Source organism: Mizuhopecten yessoensis, unplaced genomic scaffold (genome assembly GCF_002113885.1).
Source record: "Mizuhopecten yessoensis strain PY_sf001 unplaced genomic scaffold, ASM211388v2 scaffold2307, whole genome shotgun sequence".
NCBI lineage: Eukaryota > Metazoa > Mollusca > Bivalvia > Pectinida > Pectinidae > Mizuhopecten > Mizuhopecten yessoensis.
The window spans coordinates 958,244-981,485 of NW_018404481.1; the positions used below are offsets into that span (position 1 = coordinate 958,244).

Here is a 23,242-nt window from a genome sequence, read left to right on the forward strand (position 1 = left end):
ATGTGTTCATCTTTTTTAGGGCATTTGACCACATTTTTGAGACAGTTTCTGTGGCAGAAGAAACAAAATTTCTCATCCATGCATCCTATTTGGAAATCTACAATGAAGAAATTCGAGATTTGTTGGGGAAAGATGCCAAAGCAAAAATGGATCTAAAAGAACACCCAGAAAAAGGAGTTTATGTCAGTGGTACGTTTACAAATAAAGGCAATGGGTTGTAATATGTTTTCTTGTTTGAATTCTGTCAAACTTCTGGAAACCTCAAACAAGACATTCTTTAGAAGGGTCAAATCTTTAAGGGTTTATGAAATTTTAAGCTGGCCTACTTGACCAGTTGAATTTGATGCCAACTGTCCCAACCTTTATTAAACATAAACAGATGTTCACCTGTTTTCTGAAGCTGTTTATATATGACTTTTAACTCATTCACCCTTGAAGACACATTTGAACTCTTCCAATTCAAAGGTTGGAATAGTTCATTATGAAATTTCAGGGGTGAATGAGTTAAATACTTCAGAAAACATGTAGTTCAATATGGTGTAATTACAATGTTCGTGTAAGAAGAAAATTCACGTGGCTTTAAATTTGGTGGCTTGTTCCTTGCAAAATTAAGTGACCAGCAAAGATTCTTTTTACAGTACTAGCCTGGGCCAGATTGCTTTAAATCTGAGCCCCTTTTTAAGCTGATATAAATAAAACTGCAGTCTTATTCTATCATTATTTCTCTTAATAAAACAATTTAACATTTATAATTGATTCAGTTATTTGGTAATTATCTGAGATTTCTGTTTGTTAGGATGTTTGAATCTTAGGCAGTACCCTATAAACTTGATACAGATAGAGCATCGACTTAGCAAAGCTATTTTTTGTGTTTTTTTAATCATACACAAAACAGTCTTCACCAGTGACTCTTCAATCTAACATTCATGGACAATTTTATCTTTTGTGTAGGTCTTTCGATGCATCCTGTACACAATGTCACGGAATGTGAACGTATTATGGAAAAGGGCTGGAAGAACCGTGCAACGGGCGCCACACTTATGAACGCAGACTCATCTCGCAGCCACAGTATCTTCACTATTAACTTGGAGATGATACAAGAGGACGATGAAGGGGAAGAACATATACGTGCTGGAAAACTTAACCTCGTCGATCTTGCTGGTAGTGAAAGGCAGTCCAAAACAGGTAATTTGGTGACAGTTCTATCACAATTCAAACTACACTGGGTGGCCGGATGGCGAAGTGAACAAGGCACTCGCCTTTCACCAAGGCAGCCTGGGTTTGATTTCCCCAATCGAACGTGAAAAGGTATAAGGACACCTGTCCGACCACATGGGTTTTCTTCGGGTACCCCAGTTTCCTTCCTCATTAAGACACCTTGCGAGCTAACATTCGGGCCAACACGAGTGTTTAATATAAGTTGTAACTTGTTTCATTATTTATGTTAAATAAAATAAAGTTTATATTTATATTCAAACTACCCTGTTGCAACTCGGCAAAATACTTTAGTCTATAATAGCCCTTTCACCACTGTCGACCATAATGAATTCATCCAGATCAATGCATGGTAGAGTCTACTGAAGTTGCATAAGGATGAAAGGGTTGACGATCAAAAAGAAATTGTTATTTTTTCACTTTATTGTATAATATGTTTGTGGGGAAAGAACTTGAAGAGTTGAATTCATATTACATTTTGTCCAATCCCTTTGTATATTTCTACAATAAATTGTACTTAAACTGAACATCTAGATCAAGATTTGCGACAAATAGACCCTGTATTTGAAACTTAATTGAATAAAATGAAATTTACTTTATTGCATTAGATGTTATAAGAATCATGAACATGAAAATCATTTTAAAATGCTTATACCTGTAGTTTCAAACATAAGTTTAAATGTTGTAAAACGTAGAGATGGTTTGAATGAATTCAATATGAGTGAAGCTAAACTCAACTTACACTAGTATCATAATTCAAACTTATTTATTTATATGAATTTTATTTTTTCAGGTGCTACTGGAGATCGTCTGAAAGAGGCCACAAAGATCAACTTATCGTTGTCTGCCCTTGGAAATGTCATATCGGCACTTGTTGACGCGAAAACCAAACATATCCCGTACAGAGACTCCAAGCTCACACGTCTTCTCCAGGACTCTCTGGGAGGTACTGCAACTTTGTGTACTCTTCAATGTTAAGTAGTACTAATATACCAGATAGAGTTTAACTCATTCACCCCTACATATATAAACTGGACTTGTTCAGTCTTTGATTTGGTACGGCTCAAATGTGACTTTAGGGGTGACTGGGTTAAATATTTTTCCTTCATCCGAAAATCTATGTTTGACATCTTGCAAAAATATTTCAATTTGTAGGGTCCAATACTAGTTATGTTTAATATCCATGTGAACGTTGCTTGATTTCCTTTTGTTCTACTTCCCAGGAAATACAAAGACACTTATGGTTGCATGTTTGTCCCCGGCCGACAACAACTATGAGGAGACGATAAGCACGCTTCGTTACGCAAACCGAGCCAAAAACATCCAGAACAAACCCAAGATCAATGAGGATCCCAAAGACGCCTTGCTTAGGGAATACCAGGAAGAGATCACCAAGCTCAAGGCCATGTTGATGGGTCAGCTTCCCATCCCAGAGGGAGGCTTCCAAGGTAAGTAGGGAGGGCTGGTTGAACAGATCCACATCATGGAGTGGGGGGGGGGGGGGGGGGGGGCTTCCATGGTTAATAAGGAAGGTTGGTGGGACAGCTCCACATCATGGGGGCTTCCAAGGTAATTATGGAAGGTTGGTGGATTAGCTTTCCATCCCAGAGGGAGGTGTCTAAGGTAAGTAAGGAAGGTTAATGGACCAGCTTCCTATCCCAGAGGGAGGCTTCCAAGGTAAGTAAGGAAGGTTAATGGATCAGCTTCCCATCCCAGAGGGAGGCTTCCAAGGTAAGTAAAGAAGGTTAATGGATCAGCTTCCCATCCCAGAGGGAGGCTTCCAAGGTAAGTAAGGAAGGTTAATGGATCAGCTTCCCATCCCAGAGGGAGGTGTCTAACTCTAAGGTAAGTAAGGAAGGTTAACGGATCAGCTTCCCATCCCAGAGGGAGGTGTCTAAGGTAAGTAAGGAAGGTTAATGGATCAGCTTCCCATCCCAGAGGGAGGCTTCCAAGGTAAGTAAGGAAGGTTAATGGATCAGCTTCCCATCCCAGAGGGAGGTGTCTAACTCTAAGGTAAGTAAGGAAGGTTAACGGATCAGCTTCCCATCCCAGAGGGAGGTGTCTAAGGTAAGTAAGGAAGGTAATGGATCAGCTTCCCATCCCAGAGGGAGGTGTCTAAGGTAAGTAAGGAAGGTTAATGGATCAGCTTCCCATCCCAGAGGGAGTAAGGAAGGTTGATCTGACAGCTCGCTATCATGGAGAGGATTTCCATGGTAAGTAAGGAGGGATGGACGGACAGCTTCACATCATGGAGAGAGGCTCCCAAGGTGGCCTCAGACCACAATTAATTTCCCTATATGTTCTTACCAAAGAAATGTTGTATAATTTGGCTCGAGACCTAATCTTTATAGGTTTTGTACTATGATATGACCCTGAAATTCATACTTTGGGGCCCCAACAACATACCTCCAAAATAAATTTCACACAAATTAATCAACCACACTAATTAAAGAGTGAAAGATCATGATTCATTTTGGTATGACATAAAGTTTCATTTCATTCACATGAAAGAAATAAAAACTCATTTGAAAACGAGCCAAAAATTGAGAAATGCGCTATTTTCGTGTACAACAAACCAGAGGCATTGACTGTGGTCCGAGGCCAGGTATTTAGTAAGGGTTTTTGGGACAGCTCCACATCATGGAGGGAGGCTTTCAAGATAAGTATAAGAGGGAAGATCTAGCTGTCCCTGTTTGCTTCATGCTTCTTGTGTTTAGAGTCATAATCTTAATGGTAAAATTCTCTTGAATACATGCTCTTTTAATCGAAGTCATGAAGAAATCTTAATTGAAAATTTATATCTGCCTGATGGATCACAAATTTTGGTTAAATCAGCAGGTATAAATATTTTTCTCCCTCCTAAACACTCAAATGATATACATGGATGTACACAATGGCCTTTGCTGTTAAGCTATTTTGACATTACAAATAGATGATGATGTTACGTTATGATGTCATAATCAAAAGCTTGTCAAAATGTCGTTTGACTGACTGACATTCTTTCTATTAGCTATTGACACCAACTTATGAAAATAAGAATTTTAATATTACAAGCTTGCCATGAGGGCTTGCACACTCATTTAACCCTTTCACCACTGTAGACCATAATGGACTCATCCAAACCAATGCATGGAAGAGTTTACTGAAGTTACATAGGGGACTGAAAGGGTTAAAGTATCTCGTCTTTGCGTATTGCAGAGTTATCTTCTCTTGTGAGCAGGTGGTGATTGTAATGTCATTGGTTTGTGTGAGAAAATTACGTCGTTTTCTCAAAAATTTATGACATTACTCTCACAAACAAATGACATAACAATCAATACCTGCTCACAAGAGCAGATAACTCTGCAATAGGAAAAGACAGAATACCTTTATGAAAGACTATACTTTTTCTGCTCTGTCAAAATAGTGCTTTAGTTCATGTTTTACCTAGAGATTTTGCTATACAATGTACAAAAAATGTTTCTCTTGCTTTTGGTAAGTGATCGAAGAAAAAAGAGCCAATCGTTCGATTATTACGTAGCTAGAGGGGATATCAAAATTCTACACCCTCTGGTAACATTTCCACATCCCCCATACCTAACATTGGGTAGACTTTAGTTTAGAGATTTTAGTTTGTAGGATTACGAAAATGTTGACGGTATCGATTTGATGACTTGATTGTTTTACGGAGATATGTTACTCTGTGTCATTGTTCACGTAGGTGCTCCAGGGGATGCGGGCAAGGCGGGCAAGGCAGGAGGATGCGCAGCCAAAAATGACACGGACCACATCCGACAAGAACTGGAGGAGGAAAAGGAGAGCATAAGAATGGTAAGTAACTGATGTACTGATGAAATTGAAATGTACATTTGCGTTTTTTTATTATTATTTATTTTTACTAATATTTTATTCTGTTTAGTAACCAATCTCCTGTTTATCTTTGAGGTCTGCACTAAAGTATCTTAACCCTTTCAACCCTATGCAACTTTAGTAGACTCTCCCATGCAGTGATCTGGATGAATCCATTATGGTCTACAGTGGTGAAAGGGTTAATCTAATTGGTGTCTTTGCCAAAACTTCTGAATGGCTGATTAAGATTTGTTCCATAGACAAAGCTAAGGGTGTTATTTTCACCTTGTTGATGGGTGAAATCAACAAATAAATATCTCATTACTTTTTTTTATATATTAAATTCATCAATGGAATATCAAATTTGAAAGATTTAATAAACTTCTGTTATAGGAATATGATGCAAAGATGGAGGAAATGAAGGAAGAATTTGAGAAAGAGAAAGTGAGCAAAGCCAAGGCGGAACAGAATCTGGTCAAATTGCGGGAATACTATGACAGTAAATTGTCGTCCGTGGACGGGCAGCTGAAAGGCTTGCCACCTACTGCTGCAGGTTGGTTACTGTGGTAAAACTTAAATACAAGGTTTTAAGTAGTCCAATGATTATTTTTGTGAAACGTAGGCTAGAAATCGACTTTTAAATCTTAATACTCCACACAAAAATATTATTGCTTAGATTAATAAGATATTAAATATCATTTGAAACATCACCTATATAGTTTTGCTGGATCTTCTTTAATCTAACAAATTTTACAAAAAAAAAGATCATTCTGTAATCTTGTAATGTAACACAGAACCATACCAATATTATACCAAACTGTTCGTCCAATGAGGTGGAAATATATAAAGATGTTTGGATTCTGGTGTTTTCTGTATGTTACCCTCTGTATGTGAGCAAGGAACGTGCCATCACCCAACAACTTAGTGATACCGTCTTTAAAAAAAAAGGTTACATCTTTCATAATATTAAATTTTTGAGAAATTGTAATATGATATTTTGATTGTTGATACTGTGGAAGTATTGGGGTTTGAAGTTTGACAATAAAATAGTCATAAATTTGCAATATAACCTAAAGCAGCATGTAATGTTGATAGTTTAGCGCCAGATTTAACAGAGCTCTGTGTTAGTTAGATTCAGACTTACGTACTTATGTTGACATTTGATGGTGATATACAAATATGTTTGTTACTAATGGGCTTTTTATTTCAGTGATAGAAACATTTCCTATATTTTCAACGAATGCTTTCATGCTTAATTGTATTTTTATTTTAATATTTTATTTTTAAAAAAACATTTCTAATACCACAAAAATATTTATCACACCATTAAGTATTGTAGATTTTATTTAATTTTATTTAGAAAAGTATATTTTTGCAACTATTTTTGTTTATTTATTTTTCTAAATTTCAAGCAGTATTTTTATAGTTGCCTTTCCAACATTTAACAGCATGCTTTACTAGATTTGTAGTAAAACCTAGTGAAATTTAGAATTTATTTTGAACTAAATTTTAGTTTCAATTAATTATCAAAATAATATACGACATGTCAAATAGTGCACACACACTGTTTTGTGACGTTTTTGTTGCGTGTTGTTTATAATTACCATTAGTGAATGGGATTTCTAGATGCTTGATGGTTTAATTTAGGTGTTTGGTTAATGACTTTGATTGATCGGTGCTAGTAAAAGTAACGTCAGTATTAACCCTTTCACCACTGTAGACCATAATGGACTCATCCATATCAATGCATGGTAGAGTCTACTTAAGCTACATAGGGGTGAAAGGGTTAAATGTTTCAATAAAATATGCATGGCTATTTTTTTCCATAATATTGATATATCTAGCTGTAATTTTGTAATTAATTGTGTTAATAATTTTCTCATAATTCATCGCATAAGCAAAACCAGATTAACTAAAAGTCTATTTTCATAGTCCCTAATATTTCTCGGGTTTGCTAAAATTGTCAATTTTGAAGGTTCTGCTTTTTTTCGAGAATTCAGGTCCAGTGCCCATGACACATAGTGTTAATCTGCTTGAAGTTTTGCGGGTACAAAAAATGGCAGAAAACAATATTACCTTAAAAATTGCAAAAATTTGAAACCAAAGAAAAAAACCCACTTAACTGTATTCTGTTGTAGAAGACATGATTTTATTAACTAAATCTATAATAATTGATGAAAATATTTGCAATCACATTAAATTGCATTTTGAGAAAGACAATAATATTTAAAAAAAATAAAAATCTTTAAAAGGTAGTAAAATAAATGAAACTGAACAGAAAGATTAAAATATATCTGGTTTTGTTTGTCCTCATACATTTTTGCCATCCTTGTATAACCATCATTCATAAGTAGTTTTAAATCTGTAAAATTAAGCCAGATGACCCAGCCTAAGACAGGGGTTGAAGTTACCTAACACATACTGTGAAAAAGAAAGTCACAAAAATTAACATGATGATCAGGAAAATTGCCTTGAAAAAATCTCAAATTTTAATTTTGCGGCCCTGAAAAGTTCTCCATTCTTAAAATTTCAAATACACATCATGCGAATGTATCATTTGATGTAGTTTTAATTTGACTTTGTTAAGTCTATCAAAAAATGTACAGTCCATCAAAGAAATTGACAAAGTTCAGTATGTGTTGGGTTCAGCCTGTCTTTCGTAGTCAGTGCTGTTTTGTCAGTGTAACTGTCAATCATGCAACTGCTGTCTACTGATTGGCCAGTCTGCCTGGCAATCAAATGTAGGCAGGTCATATGCAAATCACTGTGTTTTGGTCTGATGGTTTTGTCCTGTGTTGGTGATGTGTAGTCCTGGGGGAGATAGAGTGGAACAAGGAGGAGGGAGGCGGAGACAAGGGAGGAGCTAGTGAGTGCCAATCATCCATTTCACCCCTATCCATGACCACCTACCTGCATTGCATGTGTTTGTTGCTATGGGTTGAAACAAATATTAGTCTAACACATGTTTGGGTTGAATACAAATTTAAAGTTTAAAGGACAAGGTATGATATTGGGCCTAACTCATCATCAAAATTCATATTTTTAAACATGCACATCTGTTCCTTGTTCAGGAAAGTAAAGTTTCGGAAAGGACTCGAAATGTAGCTTTTCGAAAACATCAAAGAGTTGTTTTCAGCATACCAGGCACAACAATGTGTGATGGTCTGCTGTCTGTCATTAACATTCCTTAAAAAATCAACTTCTTCTAGAGAAACATGCGTCTTAGAGTCAGAATATTTGGCATGCGGCTTACTGAACATCAGATTTGTTTAGATAAAAATTACCTTGATTCTCTCTCAAGGTCACAGGTCAAATGTGTTTAAAACTTTCAAATAAAGTTTTCTTCAGAACTTAATTCCAGATTTCGGATATTTGTCTGGTGTCTTGTTGGGGTAACAAGCTATTTTGATTGTTCAGTTAAAAATATTGACCCACTTTCAGGGTCACAAGATTCAAATGATATTTGTCCTTTATCAGACTCAGGTTAAAGCTTGAACATTTGTTCAGTCGAGTAATTTCGACCGACTTTAACGGTTGGAAGGATCAGATGATATTGATCCTGTTAAGATCCTGGGGTTAAGAGCTATTGAATTTGTTCAATTGAATAACCTTGACCTATTTTCAAGATCACAAAGGTCAAATGGATTTAGGAAACAGGTGTGCAGTTAAGTCGTTTGTTGACTTTAAATCTGATATTGACGTTTGGATAAGTTCTTTACCAAACATGTTTAACACTACTTACAAAAATGTTGTCAACATTTGTAATTCCGGGCAATGTTATTTGTCATATGTGACCTGTTAGTATTGAAATAAGGTGAAAGAAACAAATATCTACAATCAAAATGATAGGTTGGTCCAATAGCAGATAATCATGCCTTGTTCTTTAATTGATACTTGCACAAAGCTTCTGCAAATATTTTTGAGAATACGTGTGTTCTGAAATATTCTTGATCTTTGTTTAAAAATCCACAAATTAGGCCAAGAAGTATCAATAAAATCACATTTTACCTACAACATTTATAATATGATGCACTGTAATATTATTCAAAGACTGAAGTTTAAAAAGTATTCTCAAAAAGATCTGTTTAGGAGTTTTGTGCAGGTTGGGCCTTCTTGTGTGAACTTGTGCACTGTTTGCATGTGTTTTCTCTCACAATGTCAAGCTTTTATGTAACTCTGTTTTTGTGATAAATATTTTACCATTTTTTTTGTCTTTAGTTGAAAAGGTTGCGTGTAATTTTAATCAGTCCTTAATTTATTTATTTTTAATTATCAAGCAGCAATTGCTTTTTTCTGTTTAGTGAAGAAATAACAAATATTTATCGGTAAACAAATCAATTAATTCAATATATTAATTAAGTGAACACGTTGAGGCCTAGTTATTGTGGACAATATTGTAGAGAATATATCAGTAGCTACTTCATACACATTTCTTATATCAACTTTATCAAGATTTATTAGGTTATAGTGCAATATGATATTATCCTCCTAGATAATGAAGCAAAGTTGAAGATAGTCTAATTTTTTAAGAAAATCTAATTTTTTGATTTTTTTTTTTTAAAAAAACAATCTATTTTTGAAGAAAGTCTATTTTTTTAAGAAAATACCTCGGATATATTGTAGAAGGGTTATGATATTGTTTCAATAACTGTAGTCTGGTAATTTATTGTCTTTGAATCAAAAGTGTGTTACTGTCCAGCTGTTTCATATTCTTGTATATGACATTGAGTTGCACTGCTGTCTCTGCAAACACACCTTATAAGCACACTGAATGCACAATGATTGGATTTCATCTTAACCCTTTCACCCCTACGTAACTTTAGTAGACTCTACCATACATTTATCTGGATGGGTCCAATGTGGTCCACAGTGGTGAAAGGAATAAAAACAGATTCTGTATGACGTGTAACTTGAAATAAAATCGACATATGGAACTTGAAAGTAGATTAATGTGTAAAGATATAGCTTAAATTGAATGTGGTTTTCATTCATGGATGCTGATGTTATGATGCCTGTATTGTGATTCGATATTTCCGCTCAGTGTGTAATATGGTTTTGAATGTATATCACTCACATTTCTGCTCCCTGTTTAATATTTGCCAGAGTTTCTCCTTGAATAAGAACGCTGCTGAATTTGAATGTACCAAACTTAGATGTTAAACTATTCTGAGCTTTTCTGGCTCTGCCCTCACTATCACGATAAAATTGATGATATACCAGTTTCAGGCTTGCCCTCACTATCACGATAAAATTGTTGATATACCAGTTTCAGGCTTGACATGGCAAATTGACGCCCTGGAATGCCTCATTTCAATGATTTTTTAAGACCGAAAACATGATATTAACCAAAATATGGCTTTATTAAGTGGATCCACTGTACTATTGAAATACCTTATACAACAAATGTGTACCCCTGACAAATTTTACGCTACTGCAGTGACACCGAACTGCCACTTATATAAATATATATACTCCAGAAAAAGGGTACACCACTGCAGTTATACTGAACTGCCACTTATATAAATATATATACTCCAGAAAAAGGTACACCACTGCAGTTATACTGAACTGCCATTTGTATAAATATCTATATATATACTCGGAAAAAAATTGTACCACCTGCATTGATACTGAACTGTCACTTGTATAAATATACTCAAGAAAGTATACACCACTGATTGCAGTAATACTAAACTGCCAATTATATATACCCCGGAAACAGTTATATCACTGCAGTTGATATTGAACCGTCATTTGAAGTATTTCAGTACTGACTGAAGCAATATTCCTATGATGTGCTACTTGTGTGTTGTTTGAATATAACGACATGAAATGAAAAAAATGTTTCAGTGCTGCTTCATAAAAATATCCATGTTTTGTAAAATCTTAATGGCTATATACTGAATTACAGTACATTTCAAATCTCTTGCAATTATATTAACATTCGTTAACATTAAATTTTTTATTTTTTTTTAAAGATTTTTTTTTATTGAAGTCTGACTTAACTCATTCACCCCTGAAATTTCATGATAAACTATTCCAACCTTTGAATTGGAAGAGTTCAAATGTGTCTTTAGGGGGTGAATGAGTTAAAGATACCTGTGCCACTGCCAGAAACTGTTATTACACATAGGAGACTTTATTTCAGGCGTGATGATAGCTTTAATAAATCATGTGGGACTTTCTGATTGTAAAAATTGAACAGGCCAGACCAGAATTTGAACACTGGATCTGAAATCATTATACTCGGTACTATGGTGTATTGTTCTATACCTAACTTAGCTTTCTGTCCAACAGAAGTATCTTGGTTCAGTCATGTTAACTCATACACCCCTACATATCTAAACTGGACTTGCCCAGTCTTTGATTTGGTAGGGTTCAAATGTCACTTTAGGGGTGAATGGGTTAAAGTTATATCAAAAACAAAATTAAGGGGTGCTAGATTACAGTATATACGAAAACTACCATGGAATTATCTAATGTTTTCCTGCGGTGGGACAGGGATCCTTAATAGCAATATTGAGTTTTACTTTCAAAATAAATTGTGACACAGAGAATATTATTGTATATTTTGTTGTCCAGTCCTTAAAAAATAACTAGATATATATCTTGTATCTTCGGATTTGTTAGTAGTACACTAATTGCATACTTGGCAACTTTTTAAAATTTTCCTGGGGGGGATTATACACATGCTCAGAATTTAAAAACATAAATGAAATGTGTGTATTTTTTAGGGAAAAAAGAGCACTTTTAAATGGCATCCTTTGAGCTATCCTTTCAGATGAAATCATATCTTAAAAAATAGGAATAGTTCAGCAAATTCACGGGTTGAAAATGCTTAATTTATTGGTTCAAAATCGGGAGTCTCCCTCAAAATGGGGAGAATTCGCAAGTATGTAAACGAATTGGTCACACAATTTTGAGGTTTTGATACATGAGTTTCAGATCACTATTTGCTTGAATAATATTTATAATGTAATTTAATAGGAAGAAAATGATTGTGTAGTGTAGGGGTTCTTTTCAGCGGTCACCGTTCTAGTAACAGTAACAGCAAGGTTCCGACATGTTCTTGTGAGGCTCTCGACATTGCTTAAAACTCTATTCTTTTTGGAAATCTTTGTGCACAAATAAAAAATATCTGGTACCAATGGTTGTTTACCAGATAGAGAGTCTACTCAAGTTTCAATGTTCTGCAGGAGCTACTGTAACAGGAAAGGAAAAATGCACGGCGAGAACGGAGTTTGAACTCAATACAATTTAGATATGAACCATGGTGATTCACACTTTCCTGATGGTTGCCTACTTTTCAGTATATGTCTGCGGTGTTTGATTTTATTGGCAGTTGAAAAAATAATCGATCAATTTAACCAAGCTTGACTGATTTATATATATGTTTTTATAAATGTTCTGGCTAGTAATAAATCTGGTTTTAATATTCAAACGAACAATAATTAGAGAAAACAGTTTTTTAAAACCAAATGTCATTTATATCCAATAGAATTCTAATTCTACAAAATTCATAATAATTCTTAATAAATATGAAATTAAAAATTAAAATTAAAAAAAAAATCTTTTCAATATAGGTATCTTTTCAATATAGGTATATAAATTATTTATTAACCAATTGTAAAAAAAATCTCTTTACAATTTTTTGTGGTTGATGATTGAGGAAAGACTATAGATGATTATGCATAGTTGCCCTATAAGACTTCAATTTTTTTTTATAAGATTTTCTCCGATTACATGTACCGTAATAAGGTCTTTGATTCTCTCCATGTTCAGTACTTAAAATCGGTGAGGAGGGCAATGAGGAACAGTGGCATGATGCCACCGTAGGGGGCAAACAGTCCCAGGGGTCCGCGGGTAAGTGTGAGTGTAACCTTTGACCTCTCACAAGTCAGCCATCTTTTGTGTGAACAGCTACCTCCACACGTATACCGAGTGATGCTCACTGATCTTTCAAGCACTTCTTGGCAATCCGCTGATTTTCCGCGGCTTTGCTTAATACTACGATTTTCCGCTTCTTGAGATTGTCTTTTTTTCTGAAGTTGCTGTTTCTTCTCATTTCCTGTTTAAGATTGTGAGTGTTGGCATTTGGCATCACTAAAAGTTTGCTCTCGACAGGTGATTTGAATTTTCGAATTTTGACTAAATTTCTGGAATTTCTAGATGTTGAAAACTATTTAAGGAGGACACTTTCGATGTTTACAGATTAGAAATATATAAGACCTATTTAATTTACTACACATGACACTGTAATATAAGGTATAATATGTAATGTATCACTTGTATTTTATATAGGGTGGGTTGTCAACAAATATACACGATTTATTTAATTGCTAATATTAAAATTATAAAAGTATTTATTTCACAATTAAATTGGAGTTATCTCCCCTACACTCTTAATTTGGATTGTTATGACAGTATATAAATGTAATGTTTGTAAATAATGGAAAGGTCCTAATTAAATGGGCCTATCCTGATGTCCATTCCAATTGACATATACAAAGTCAATAATTCTGTTTAAGTTGAAAAAAGAGAGGGAGTTCCAATATTATGTTAGTGACAATTCCGTCTTTGCGTATTGCAGAGTTATCTTCTCTTGTGAGCAGGTTTTGATTGTTACGTCATTGGTTTGTGTGAGAAAATTACGTGGATTTCTCAAAAATTGATGACGTTACTCTCACAAACATATGACGTAACAATCAATACCTGCTCTCAAGAGAAGATAACTCTGCAATACGCAAAGACGGAATACCCAAACATCATATGCTTTTTGTAATTTTTCTATAAAAAAAAGGGAAAAATATATCTGCCTGGTGCATGCATTAATCAATAAAGAGCGATTATACAACAAAAACAAAAAAACATGATAGTTTACATGGATTTCAATTATATATATATGTAAATGAAGTGAAGTAGACCATGATCAAATTAATTTAAACAAAAAGTAACTTTTGCACATCATGGATATTATAACTTTCTTACTTGTTATAAATTAAAAAAGAAATACTTTTCATCCCCAAACTGCTCTTTTGAGTTTTTTGACAAGAGAAGAGGAGGGATACTGTTCAATAGGACATAGGTTCTTTTAACACATTTTTTATATCCTATAAGCTGCAGAGAATTTTTTAAAAAGATTACTTTAACTCATTCACCCCTGAAATTTCATAATAACCTATTCCAACCTTTAAATTGGAGGAGTTCAAATGTGTCTTCAGGGGTGAATGAGTTAAAGAAACCTTCTTTGTTAAAATGGTACAGCCTATGAACTGGAACATATTTGTGGATTTTTTGTTTAAGTTGGTAAGAAATTTCCTGTATTAATTGTATACTGTTGTTTCCTTTTATCAGCACTGCTGGTATGTGTATTAATGTTCCTATCCAATCTACTGGTCCAGCTGACTCATGTCCTCGTGAAAGTATTTTTTAAGAATTTTAGATATTTATATAGAATGGTTATAAGTTAAAATTAATTCATTTCGCCAATAATTAGAATTGGAGGAAAAAAATCTGAATAGCTGAGAAGCAACCATAGGCATTTTAAAAGGTAAAATTTACTCTTTTTTTTGAGATATTCAAATATGTTCGTGCAGTCTTTCTCTCATAAAAACATTTGAATTCCAAAGTATCAGCGCAATATATATATAATGAACAAAGTTATTTTCCAGGTATACACACAATCTGTTTAAGTTAAATTGTATTACATATTCAACAATTAAACACTAGTATCTATACAAAATTGATATTTATGTATTAAACTCATTATTGATAATAATTTTCCCATTCAAATATTAATTCAAAATAAGAATTTCTGAAAATGATCCCCACTTTCATCCATTACTCACATTCTCTTTCAGGGTGTCCAGATCTACATTAATTGTTCCATTAACTTGATCATCTAATGGACTGGCATACATTGTCTGAAAAATAATCAATTAATATATCTTCTTGAAATGTGCACAAAATATTAATACAGTTCATAGCACAAAATGTATTTCTTGTGAATAATTAATCGACTCATTCACCCCTTAAATTTCATAATGAACTATTCCAACCTTTGAATTGGAAGAGTTCAAATGTGTCTTCAGGGGTGAATGAGTTATAATAGAGAAGTCTATGAACAACCGAGAGACTGTGCTGTATCAATATTAATTAAATCTCTAAGCAACCTGGATTTAATTTACAATAGATAATGTTTAAATGAACGCTTTCTAAATGTTTCTTTTCAGTTTCATGGCGATCGACTTTGGCGTCTGTGTTAAGCTTCCATTTTTAAATTGATTAACTGTTTGCCTTTGATATTTTTCTGATACTGAACATTTTCAAAAAGTTGCTGAGCAGTAGATTAAGAACACATATATGCATGAACTATATATTATATACTAATTATTCTGCCAGATGCTTTTGTAATTAGAAGTACTTAGCAGTTTTGTAATGATATAGAAATAACAGAAATACACTAATTGCTGCATCATCATTTTATGTGTGACTGTACACACTTGTGTTTAACTTTGAACAGCTGGAGTAAATGATGCTGACGGTGAAGGCGATGAAGGAGGTGAAGGTCAAGTAGCTGGTACAGCAGTGGCCGGGAAAGCAGCTGGCATTGCTGTTGGCAAAAAAACGAAAAAAAAGGTTACCTCCAAAAAAAATGGGGCTGGTCCTCAACAGAACGGTTCTGCCCCCGAGGTAGGGGGTTCTGCCTCTGGGATAGGGGCAGATGAAGGGGAAGGGTCCCTGGGGGGTGTTGGCAGCGATGAGGATTTTGATTCACCGAGGACTGGAGATGAGGAGGATTTCAGTGAAGACCAGCAGGAAGATCGTCCCAGCTCTGTAATGGGGGCCGCTTTGCCAGAAGGCCCAGGTAGGACACTGTCTGCTCTCAGGGGTCTCCGTGGTCTTATTGTCTACACTCATAAGTCGCGACATGTCCGTCATGTGTACTGTCATCACTCTCAATTTCCCATGAGTTTCACTATTGCCATGTGTGGTGCAATTTGTCGTTATAAAACGCAAAATTTCCCACAAGTTTCACTATTGTCATCATGCCATGTCATAAAAATACACATTACCATGAGTTTTACTTTAATCTCCATTATATAATATCATAACTCACAAATTCCCCACGCACACAAATAAATGATAAACAAATTTAAGTCTTCTTTATTAACTCATTCACCCCTGAAATTTCATAATGAACTATTCCAACCTTTAGATTGGAAGAGTCCAAATGTGTCTTCAGGGGTCAATGAGTTAAGGCACCTGCTCTGACTGCGGCAGTCACCCTTACATTTTCGACAATGATCATCATTCACATTTCCCAACACTCTGTGTTGAATCCTTGCTCTGTGTGTCTCCCTGATGTCTAGGTCATTGTTTTTCTTGGGAGTTCTATGGTCTTTCAAACATTCACAATTTTCATCTTTGAGAGTTTCATCGTTGTCTATAATCTCTTCAAAACTTTTTTTTTTTCTTTTTTTCTCAGAATCTCACATTCTATATGACTGAATGTTTTGGCATCCTTGTAACACACTCTTTTCAGTATCATCAATTTCTAGTTAGTCATCAATCCTGATGAATCATTGCTGTTTTGATGAGTGAATTACTAGGAGAGAAATAGATTGAATTATGTGTATGTAGGTATTTGGGATAATGGATATTCTGCCTGAGGGTGTAGAATTTGTGTTAGAACCGAGTCTTTGCCGAGGTTCTGACACCAAAATTCTCCACCCGAGGGTAGAATATTCATATCCCACATACCTACATAGTGATTGAGTCTTTTTCTCCCCACCTCTTAGCTGGAATTTTGATCAAAACAAGACATGGACAACGCAAATACAACACTAAATATGACAAAATTTCTAGATTACATATAGACAAACTTTTTAAAAGGCCATAATTGGTAAACAGACAAAACAGCATGGTAAATTTAAAGATTCGTGTGAGACCTTCAGGGCAGGCATTTTGAATGGTGACATCATAGTAAAATTCTGTCAACTGATTGTGACGTCATTATAGTACAGATCACTGTGTGCACCCATGTGGGATACAAAAGGTGGGAGAAAAAAGACATTCTTTGTATTTATAGATAAATTAATACGAAAAGAAATATCATGCATTATTATTCCGTCAGTCTACCATACCATTGAATTCTTGTCTATCATTTCATTATTTCTTATCACAACTTTCTTTTACTTTTTCAGGCCAAAAAACATTTCCTCCAAACATTCTCAAGAAATCTTTCTGATTTATTGACAATTTTTGTGATTCAGATTTTTGAAATTGTCCTGCAAATTACTTTTTTTCAGCATTTAGCCCTAAAATTTCATCTGTAAAATGGCATAAGTATAATTTGTATAGTACATTATAGTGCATGGCATGATGATATGTAAAGATTATTTATAGAACTGTTAGATAAGGACTCGCTTATACATATTGTCTGGATGATAAACTTAACATTGGATATTGCGTCTGCGTATTGCAGAGTTATCTTCTCTTGGGAGCAGGGATTGATTGTTACGTCATTGGTTTGTGCGAGAAAATTACGTCGTTTTCTCAAAAATTGATGATGTTACTCTCACAAACAAGTGATGTAACAATCAATACCTGCTCGCAAGAGAAGATAACTCTGCAATATGCAAAGACGGAATAGTCATCCTATAGTTACTAGTTAGCTAGTTGGAGCTACAATTTACAAGTATACAACCCCTGGTAGTTGGCTAGATAGAGTTACATTATACAAGTACACTGCTACAGCTTTTTACTAAGTTTTATCATTAGACTATGGTGCTAATGATGTCCCCAAAAAAAAAACAGGGTGCATAATGATTTTTAAATATGATATTTATTCAAAAATGCATGAATATTAAGATTTTTACAAGGGGAATTCGCTCTATTTTACTTTAAATCAATATAAGAAAATCCTTATTTACGTTTGTACATACATGTACCTGGTATGTATTTTTTTTGAAAAGTCAGTTCAATTAAAAGTACATGTAAGAAATTGTTATTGTGCAGGTAATATATATTTCAGTTTTGAAGGAAATACAAATTTGTCTTTTTGATAAATAATTGAAAATCAGTTAAAACACCAAGTGTAACATTCTATTGTTTTGTAAACAAAATATAAGTGCAAGCTACTATGGTCAAAGGTCAAGGTTAAAACTTGATTGGCAGGTCAAAAGTAAATAAGTGGGAAAAAATTCAAGAATTCGCAATGATGTAAAACAGTTAATTATCTAAATTGTGAGTAAAATGAATTCTGTAAATGAATGAATATAGGGCAAAATGGAAGTAAAAAAAGATAAAAAAAAAAAATATTTCTTGGATAATGATTTTTTTTTTTATGATTTTTGTGATCGGTGTTATGTTTATGATTTTTATGATTGGTGTTATTTTTGTGATCTTTATGACCAGGCTGTTAATAACATGCTGTGGATGATATTACAGGTACTACTGGAGACTTGAGCAAAGTGGTCATCAAGAGCAATGTTCCTGTGAGTGTATTAAATAAAAAATTGATTAAATCATCTGTCTGAGGAAATTTAAGCATTCAGGAGACATGTAAAAGTGATTCTGATTTTGATGATTTTACTTTCATGAAATATTACTAAAGATACTGCAAAAGGAATACCATTTGTATTATTCTTTGTAAATAATTGAAAAAATATATATACAAAATTAAAATGATTTATTTATATTAATTGTACTGGACAGTGCTTATTATTATTGTTGTTGAGAAGTAAAAAAATAGAAATGCATGCTGCATAAAATGACAGGATAGATATTAATGTGTTGGGATTTTTTAAGTACAACCCCTGTAAGATTGAGTAGGAACTGAGAATTCATGTCAGAAATCTTTTTATTCTTAAAGCCTCAACAACAATATCCATCTCAAAATGGTGAGATCCAAGATGGTCAAGTGTTACCAGGCGAGGAGGGACAGGTCAGCCAGGCTGGTCAGGGCATGGAAGGAATGCAAGCAGGAGGAAGGGTCGGGGAACAGGAGGGACTTGTGGCACCTAGCTCCTCTCCCACCCAGTCAAACATGCAGGAACACCTGAAACTTCAACAGGAAGAGGCTATGAAAAGGTATCAGTTCAGCCTTCTCTACTGGGTCAAGGGTCATCACTCTATAAAAGGTCAGAGTTCATCCTGTCTTACACGGTCAGGCTTTACCTTCTCTTTGGGATCAAGGTTCATCCCTCTCTTCAAGGTCAGGGTTCATTCCAATCTACAGTGTCAGAGTTCATTCCTCCTTACAGGGTCAAGGTTCATCCCTCTCTTCAAGGTCAGGGTTCATTCCAATCTACAGTGTCAGAGTTCATTCCTCCTTACAGGGTCAGGGTTCATCGCTCTCTCCAGTATCAGAGTTCATCCCAATCAGGATGAAAGGTACAGTGTCAGAGTTCATTCCTCCTCACAGGGTCAGGGTTCATCATTCTCTTCAGGGTCAGGGTTCATTCCAATATACAGGGTCAGAGTTCATTCCTCCTTACAGGGTCAGGGGTCATCACTTTCTCCAGGATCAGAGTTTATCCCAATCAGAGTGAAAGGTCCAGGGTCAGAGTTTGTTCCTCCTTACAGGGTCAGGGTTCATCCCTCTATACAAGGTCCGAGTTCATTCCAACCAGAGTAAAAGGTACAGGGTCAGAGTTCATTCCTCCTCACATGGTCAGTCTTCATCCCTCTATACAAGGTCAGAGTTCATGCCTTCTTACAGGGTCAGGGTTCATCACTCTCTTCAGAGTCAGGGTTCATCCATATCAATCTACAGGGTTAGAGTTCATTCTCTACAGAGTCCAAGTTCATTTTTCTAAAAAGCCAGAATTCATCCCACATACATTGAGTTCATGGTCCTTGAAGGAATCCCATTTACAGGGTCAGGGTTCATCCCTCTATACAAGGTCAGAGTTCATTCCAACCAGAGTGAAAGGTACAGGGTCAGAGTTCGTTCCTCCTTACAGGGTCAGGGTTCATCCCTCAATATACAAGGTCAGAGTTCATTTCAACCAGAGTGAAAGGTACAGGGTCAGAGTTCATTCCTCCTCACAGGGTCAGTCTTCATCCCTCTATACAAGGTTAGAGTTCGTGCCTTCTTACAGGGTCAGGGTTCATCACTCTCTTCAGGGTCAGGGTTCATCCCAATTAGGGTTAGAGTTTATTCTCTACAGAGTCCGAGTTTATTTCTCTAAAAAGCCAGGATTCATCCCACACACAAGTTCATGGTCCTTGAGGGAATCCCATTTACAGGGTCCAGATTCATTCCCTGTACTGAGTGACCGGATTTGTGTGTCATTGCATAACTAGATGGTAATAAGTGGTATATGACTGTGTTCCTGGTTTTACAGGATTCAGGAGCTGGAGAAGCAGATGGTTGGTGGGGAAAACAAAAACAACCCCGAGGTGAAAAACAGACGGAAGAAACGCATGAAATTTGCAGATGAACAAAAACAGAAGTTGGCTGGTACGTTCTTAATCCTGATCTTTACAACAATCGTCATGCGTTCTCAGTCTGGGTTTTTTACAGATTGTGCAGTTCGTTATATTTTTCTGTATCTTCAGTCATAGTGCTGATTGAAAACAGTTCCAGGCTTATATCAATCTCTTATGATGTAATTAAAAGCAACAATAAATGATAATTTCAACTTTTGATTATCTCCCCTTCAACTAAAGGGACATGCTTTGTTTGTATTGGTTTTATGAAATGAATAAGTCATAGTTTTTAAATTACGATGAAATCTTGATGGACCTTCCAGTGTACAGGAATCTTTTTTGTTACAAGCTTGTCAGGGCTATAAGGTTTAAATTGTTAAAGATATCTTGATGAAACTAAATTTACCAAAAACATGAACAGTATGCCCAAGCCCATTTTCATTATTGGGTGAAACATTTATATAAATTCATATTTTGTTAATGTTTTTGACAAATTTTTGAGAGACTTCAGAAGCTGAATACAGTTTTCAGCATTTAAACTTGACTGTGTGTGTCACATAATTTCAGTAAGTTGCAACAAAGTTTGTATTTAGAGCACATTACCCATGTTTGAGCATGAGAATGGTTTCAGGAATATGGACCGTGTTTATTTATGATGAAAAAGAGAATAACTCAATTTGATTTGATATCCCAGAGGCCATCATAAACATGGACGATGACTACATAATGTTGGAGATATATGACAATGTTCAGGACGAGGTGAAGGCAAAAACAGCACTTCTGGAGAAGGAAAAAGAGAGGGTTTGTATAATTCACAGTTCTCACCCTGTACCGTCTATCAAAAAAGAATAAAATCATTTGTAATTAAGGATTGAATCATGTTTTGTTGAGGTTTATCGGGGTATAAACTTCAATGGGTCTTGAGACAAATTTTATGAATCACAGTTCATTTAAGGATTGAATTCTGTTTTATTGAGGTTTATCCCCCATAAACCTCAACAAAATGGGATTCTATCCTTATATTTACATTCAGAGTGATATTGATACTTGTTCGGATAATTTCTGAAATATCGGTCTTGTGCAAGTCTAACACCACGGAAGGTATCAAAACTTATGACGTCATAACTCACTTTTGAGACGTCGTCCTGGTAAGATGATTAAGCAAATTAAGATGTAAATTATATTTTGAATTCAATTGAATACTTCTGACAAAAAATAAATAAAATTAAAACAATCTAAGAATGGAACTACTTCCCGCGTTCCGCGGAATAACAGAGTAATCAGGTTGATAATATGCTGATGTATTTATACGCCAACTAAAAAGTTCATTGAAAAATAACCTTTAAAATGTTAAGTAGGTATATTGAGTCCAAGTTCAGTAGAAATGTAAATATATTGAATTTGTCTCAAGACCCATTGAGGTTTATACCAAATAAACCTTAACAAAACAGGATTCTATCCTTTTACATTCAGTGCGATATTGATATTTTTTTTTATTAATTTGTTAAATATCTGTCTTGTGCAAGTCTAACACCACACTCGAAGGTACCGAAGCTTATGACGACATCACTCACTGTAAGACGTCGTCCTGGAAAGATGAATATTTTTTTGCATTGATCAGCTAAAGTTGGTCAAGTACTGTATGAAATAGTTCTCAACTTCAATGAGCAATACAGTAGAAATGTTGTTTCTTCTCCCATTTCCATTTGTTCATACATTGAGATGTTTCGCCCTTTCCAGGTAGAAGGCCTTGAACGAGAGATTATTGACATACAGTCAGAGTTTCAGTTTGAGAAAATTGATTATCTGGACACGATTCGCCAACAACAGAAACAACTACAGCTTGTTCAGGGTCTGTTGGAAAAAATTCATCCCTGTCTGAGAAGGGACTGTAACTATAGCAACTTGGACAGGATACGGAAGGAATGCAGATGGGATGAGGATGCAGAGAAATGGCTGCTGCCGCGATTGTTGATACAGACAACTGCTCTTCCTGTGGCAGGTCAGTACAAGGTCAAGGTTGTTTGAAGTCAAAACTAATTTGATGATCATATGATGTAAATAGTGGGAGGTGTTTGATTTTATTTTTGTATATTTGTTAGAATTTTTTAAAATCTCTTTTATACATGATCCTGACTGAGAGCTGGTGTCTTTTACTCAAGTATATAGCTTCGTTGTCTGATAGAAGAAAGTTTTTAATTTGTTTATCAAAGTTGTTGGTATCATTGTTTTGATGTTGGTTTCCATAGAGACCACACTGACTCAGTCGACAAGCCCAGACATGGGAACGTACAAAGGTATAGCAGTATCGGCACTTTTATAGATTGTTTGGTTAGGACAACAGTCAAAGTCAGATACCACAGATTCATTCTTTTGATTTGGCCTCACTTTCGCATAGCTGTCCACCCTCCCTCATTAGGAGGCAGACTCCTTCATTTTGACCATAATTTTCCAATCTCCCTGGAAACTCCCTCATTCAAGTCAAAATTCAAACAAACTAATAATCTACATTCTGTGGTAAAATGATCTAGTTACTGCAGTGTGTAATGATCATAACAGTTATGTCTGAATCAAATGAATGTTTTTTAGAGTTATTTGATACATAAAAAGGGAAAGATAAATTGAGCAAAGCAGTTTCAGTCGTGTTTCATGCACTTCCTTCCTTATTGGAAATGAGGAATGAGGGAGATCTCAGGTTTCAGAGGTTGACAACTATGCTCCCGTGCAATATCATTTGTATGCTCCCGCCATAAACATAAAG

General features: G+C 35.1%; 1 protein-coding gene across 5 annotated transcripts in view; it reads left to right on the forward strand.

The window, feature by feature from the left end:
- Positions 1-23,242, forward strand: part of LOC110445476 (kinesin-like protein KIF17) — a 42,531-nt gene that overhangs the window by 4,566 nt on the left and 14,723 nt on the right. For 2 of the 5 annotated variants that reach the window (XM_021490128.1, XM_021490129.1), the window contains exons 4-17: positions 20-189; positions 952-1,185; positions 2,009-2,161; positions 2,439-2,663; positions 4,916-5,025; positions 5,437-5,596; positions 7,853-7,909; positions 12,826-12,912; positions 15,566-15,910; positions 18,496-18,542; positions 18,920-19,137; positions 20,397-20,512; positions 21,176-21,282; positions 22,222-22,483. In XM_021490128.1, coding sequence (XP_021345803.1) covers positions 20-189; positions 952-1,185; positions 2,009-2,161; positions 2,439-2,663; positions 4,916-5,025; positions 5,437-5,596; positions 7,853-7,909; positions 12,826-12,912; positions 15,566-15,910; positions 18,496-18,542; positions 18,920-19,137; positions 20,397-20,512; positions 21,176-21,282; positions 22,222-22,483 — 2,291 coding nt within the window. Of the gene's footprint in view, positions 1-19; positions 190-951; positions 1,186-2,008; positions 2,162-2,438; positions 2,664-4,915; positions 5,026-5,436; positions 5,597-7,852; positions 7,910-12,825; positions 12,913-15,565; positions 15,911-18,495; positions 18,543-18,919; positions 19,138-20,396; positions 20,513-21,175; positions 21,283-22,221; positions 22,484-22,730; positions 22,779-23,242 lie in introns of all 5 variants that reach the window. The other 3 variants (XM_021490127.1, XM_021490130.1, XM_021490131.1) reach the window with 3 other exon arrangements.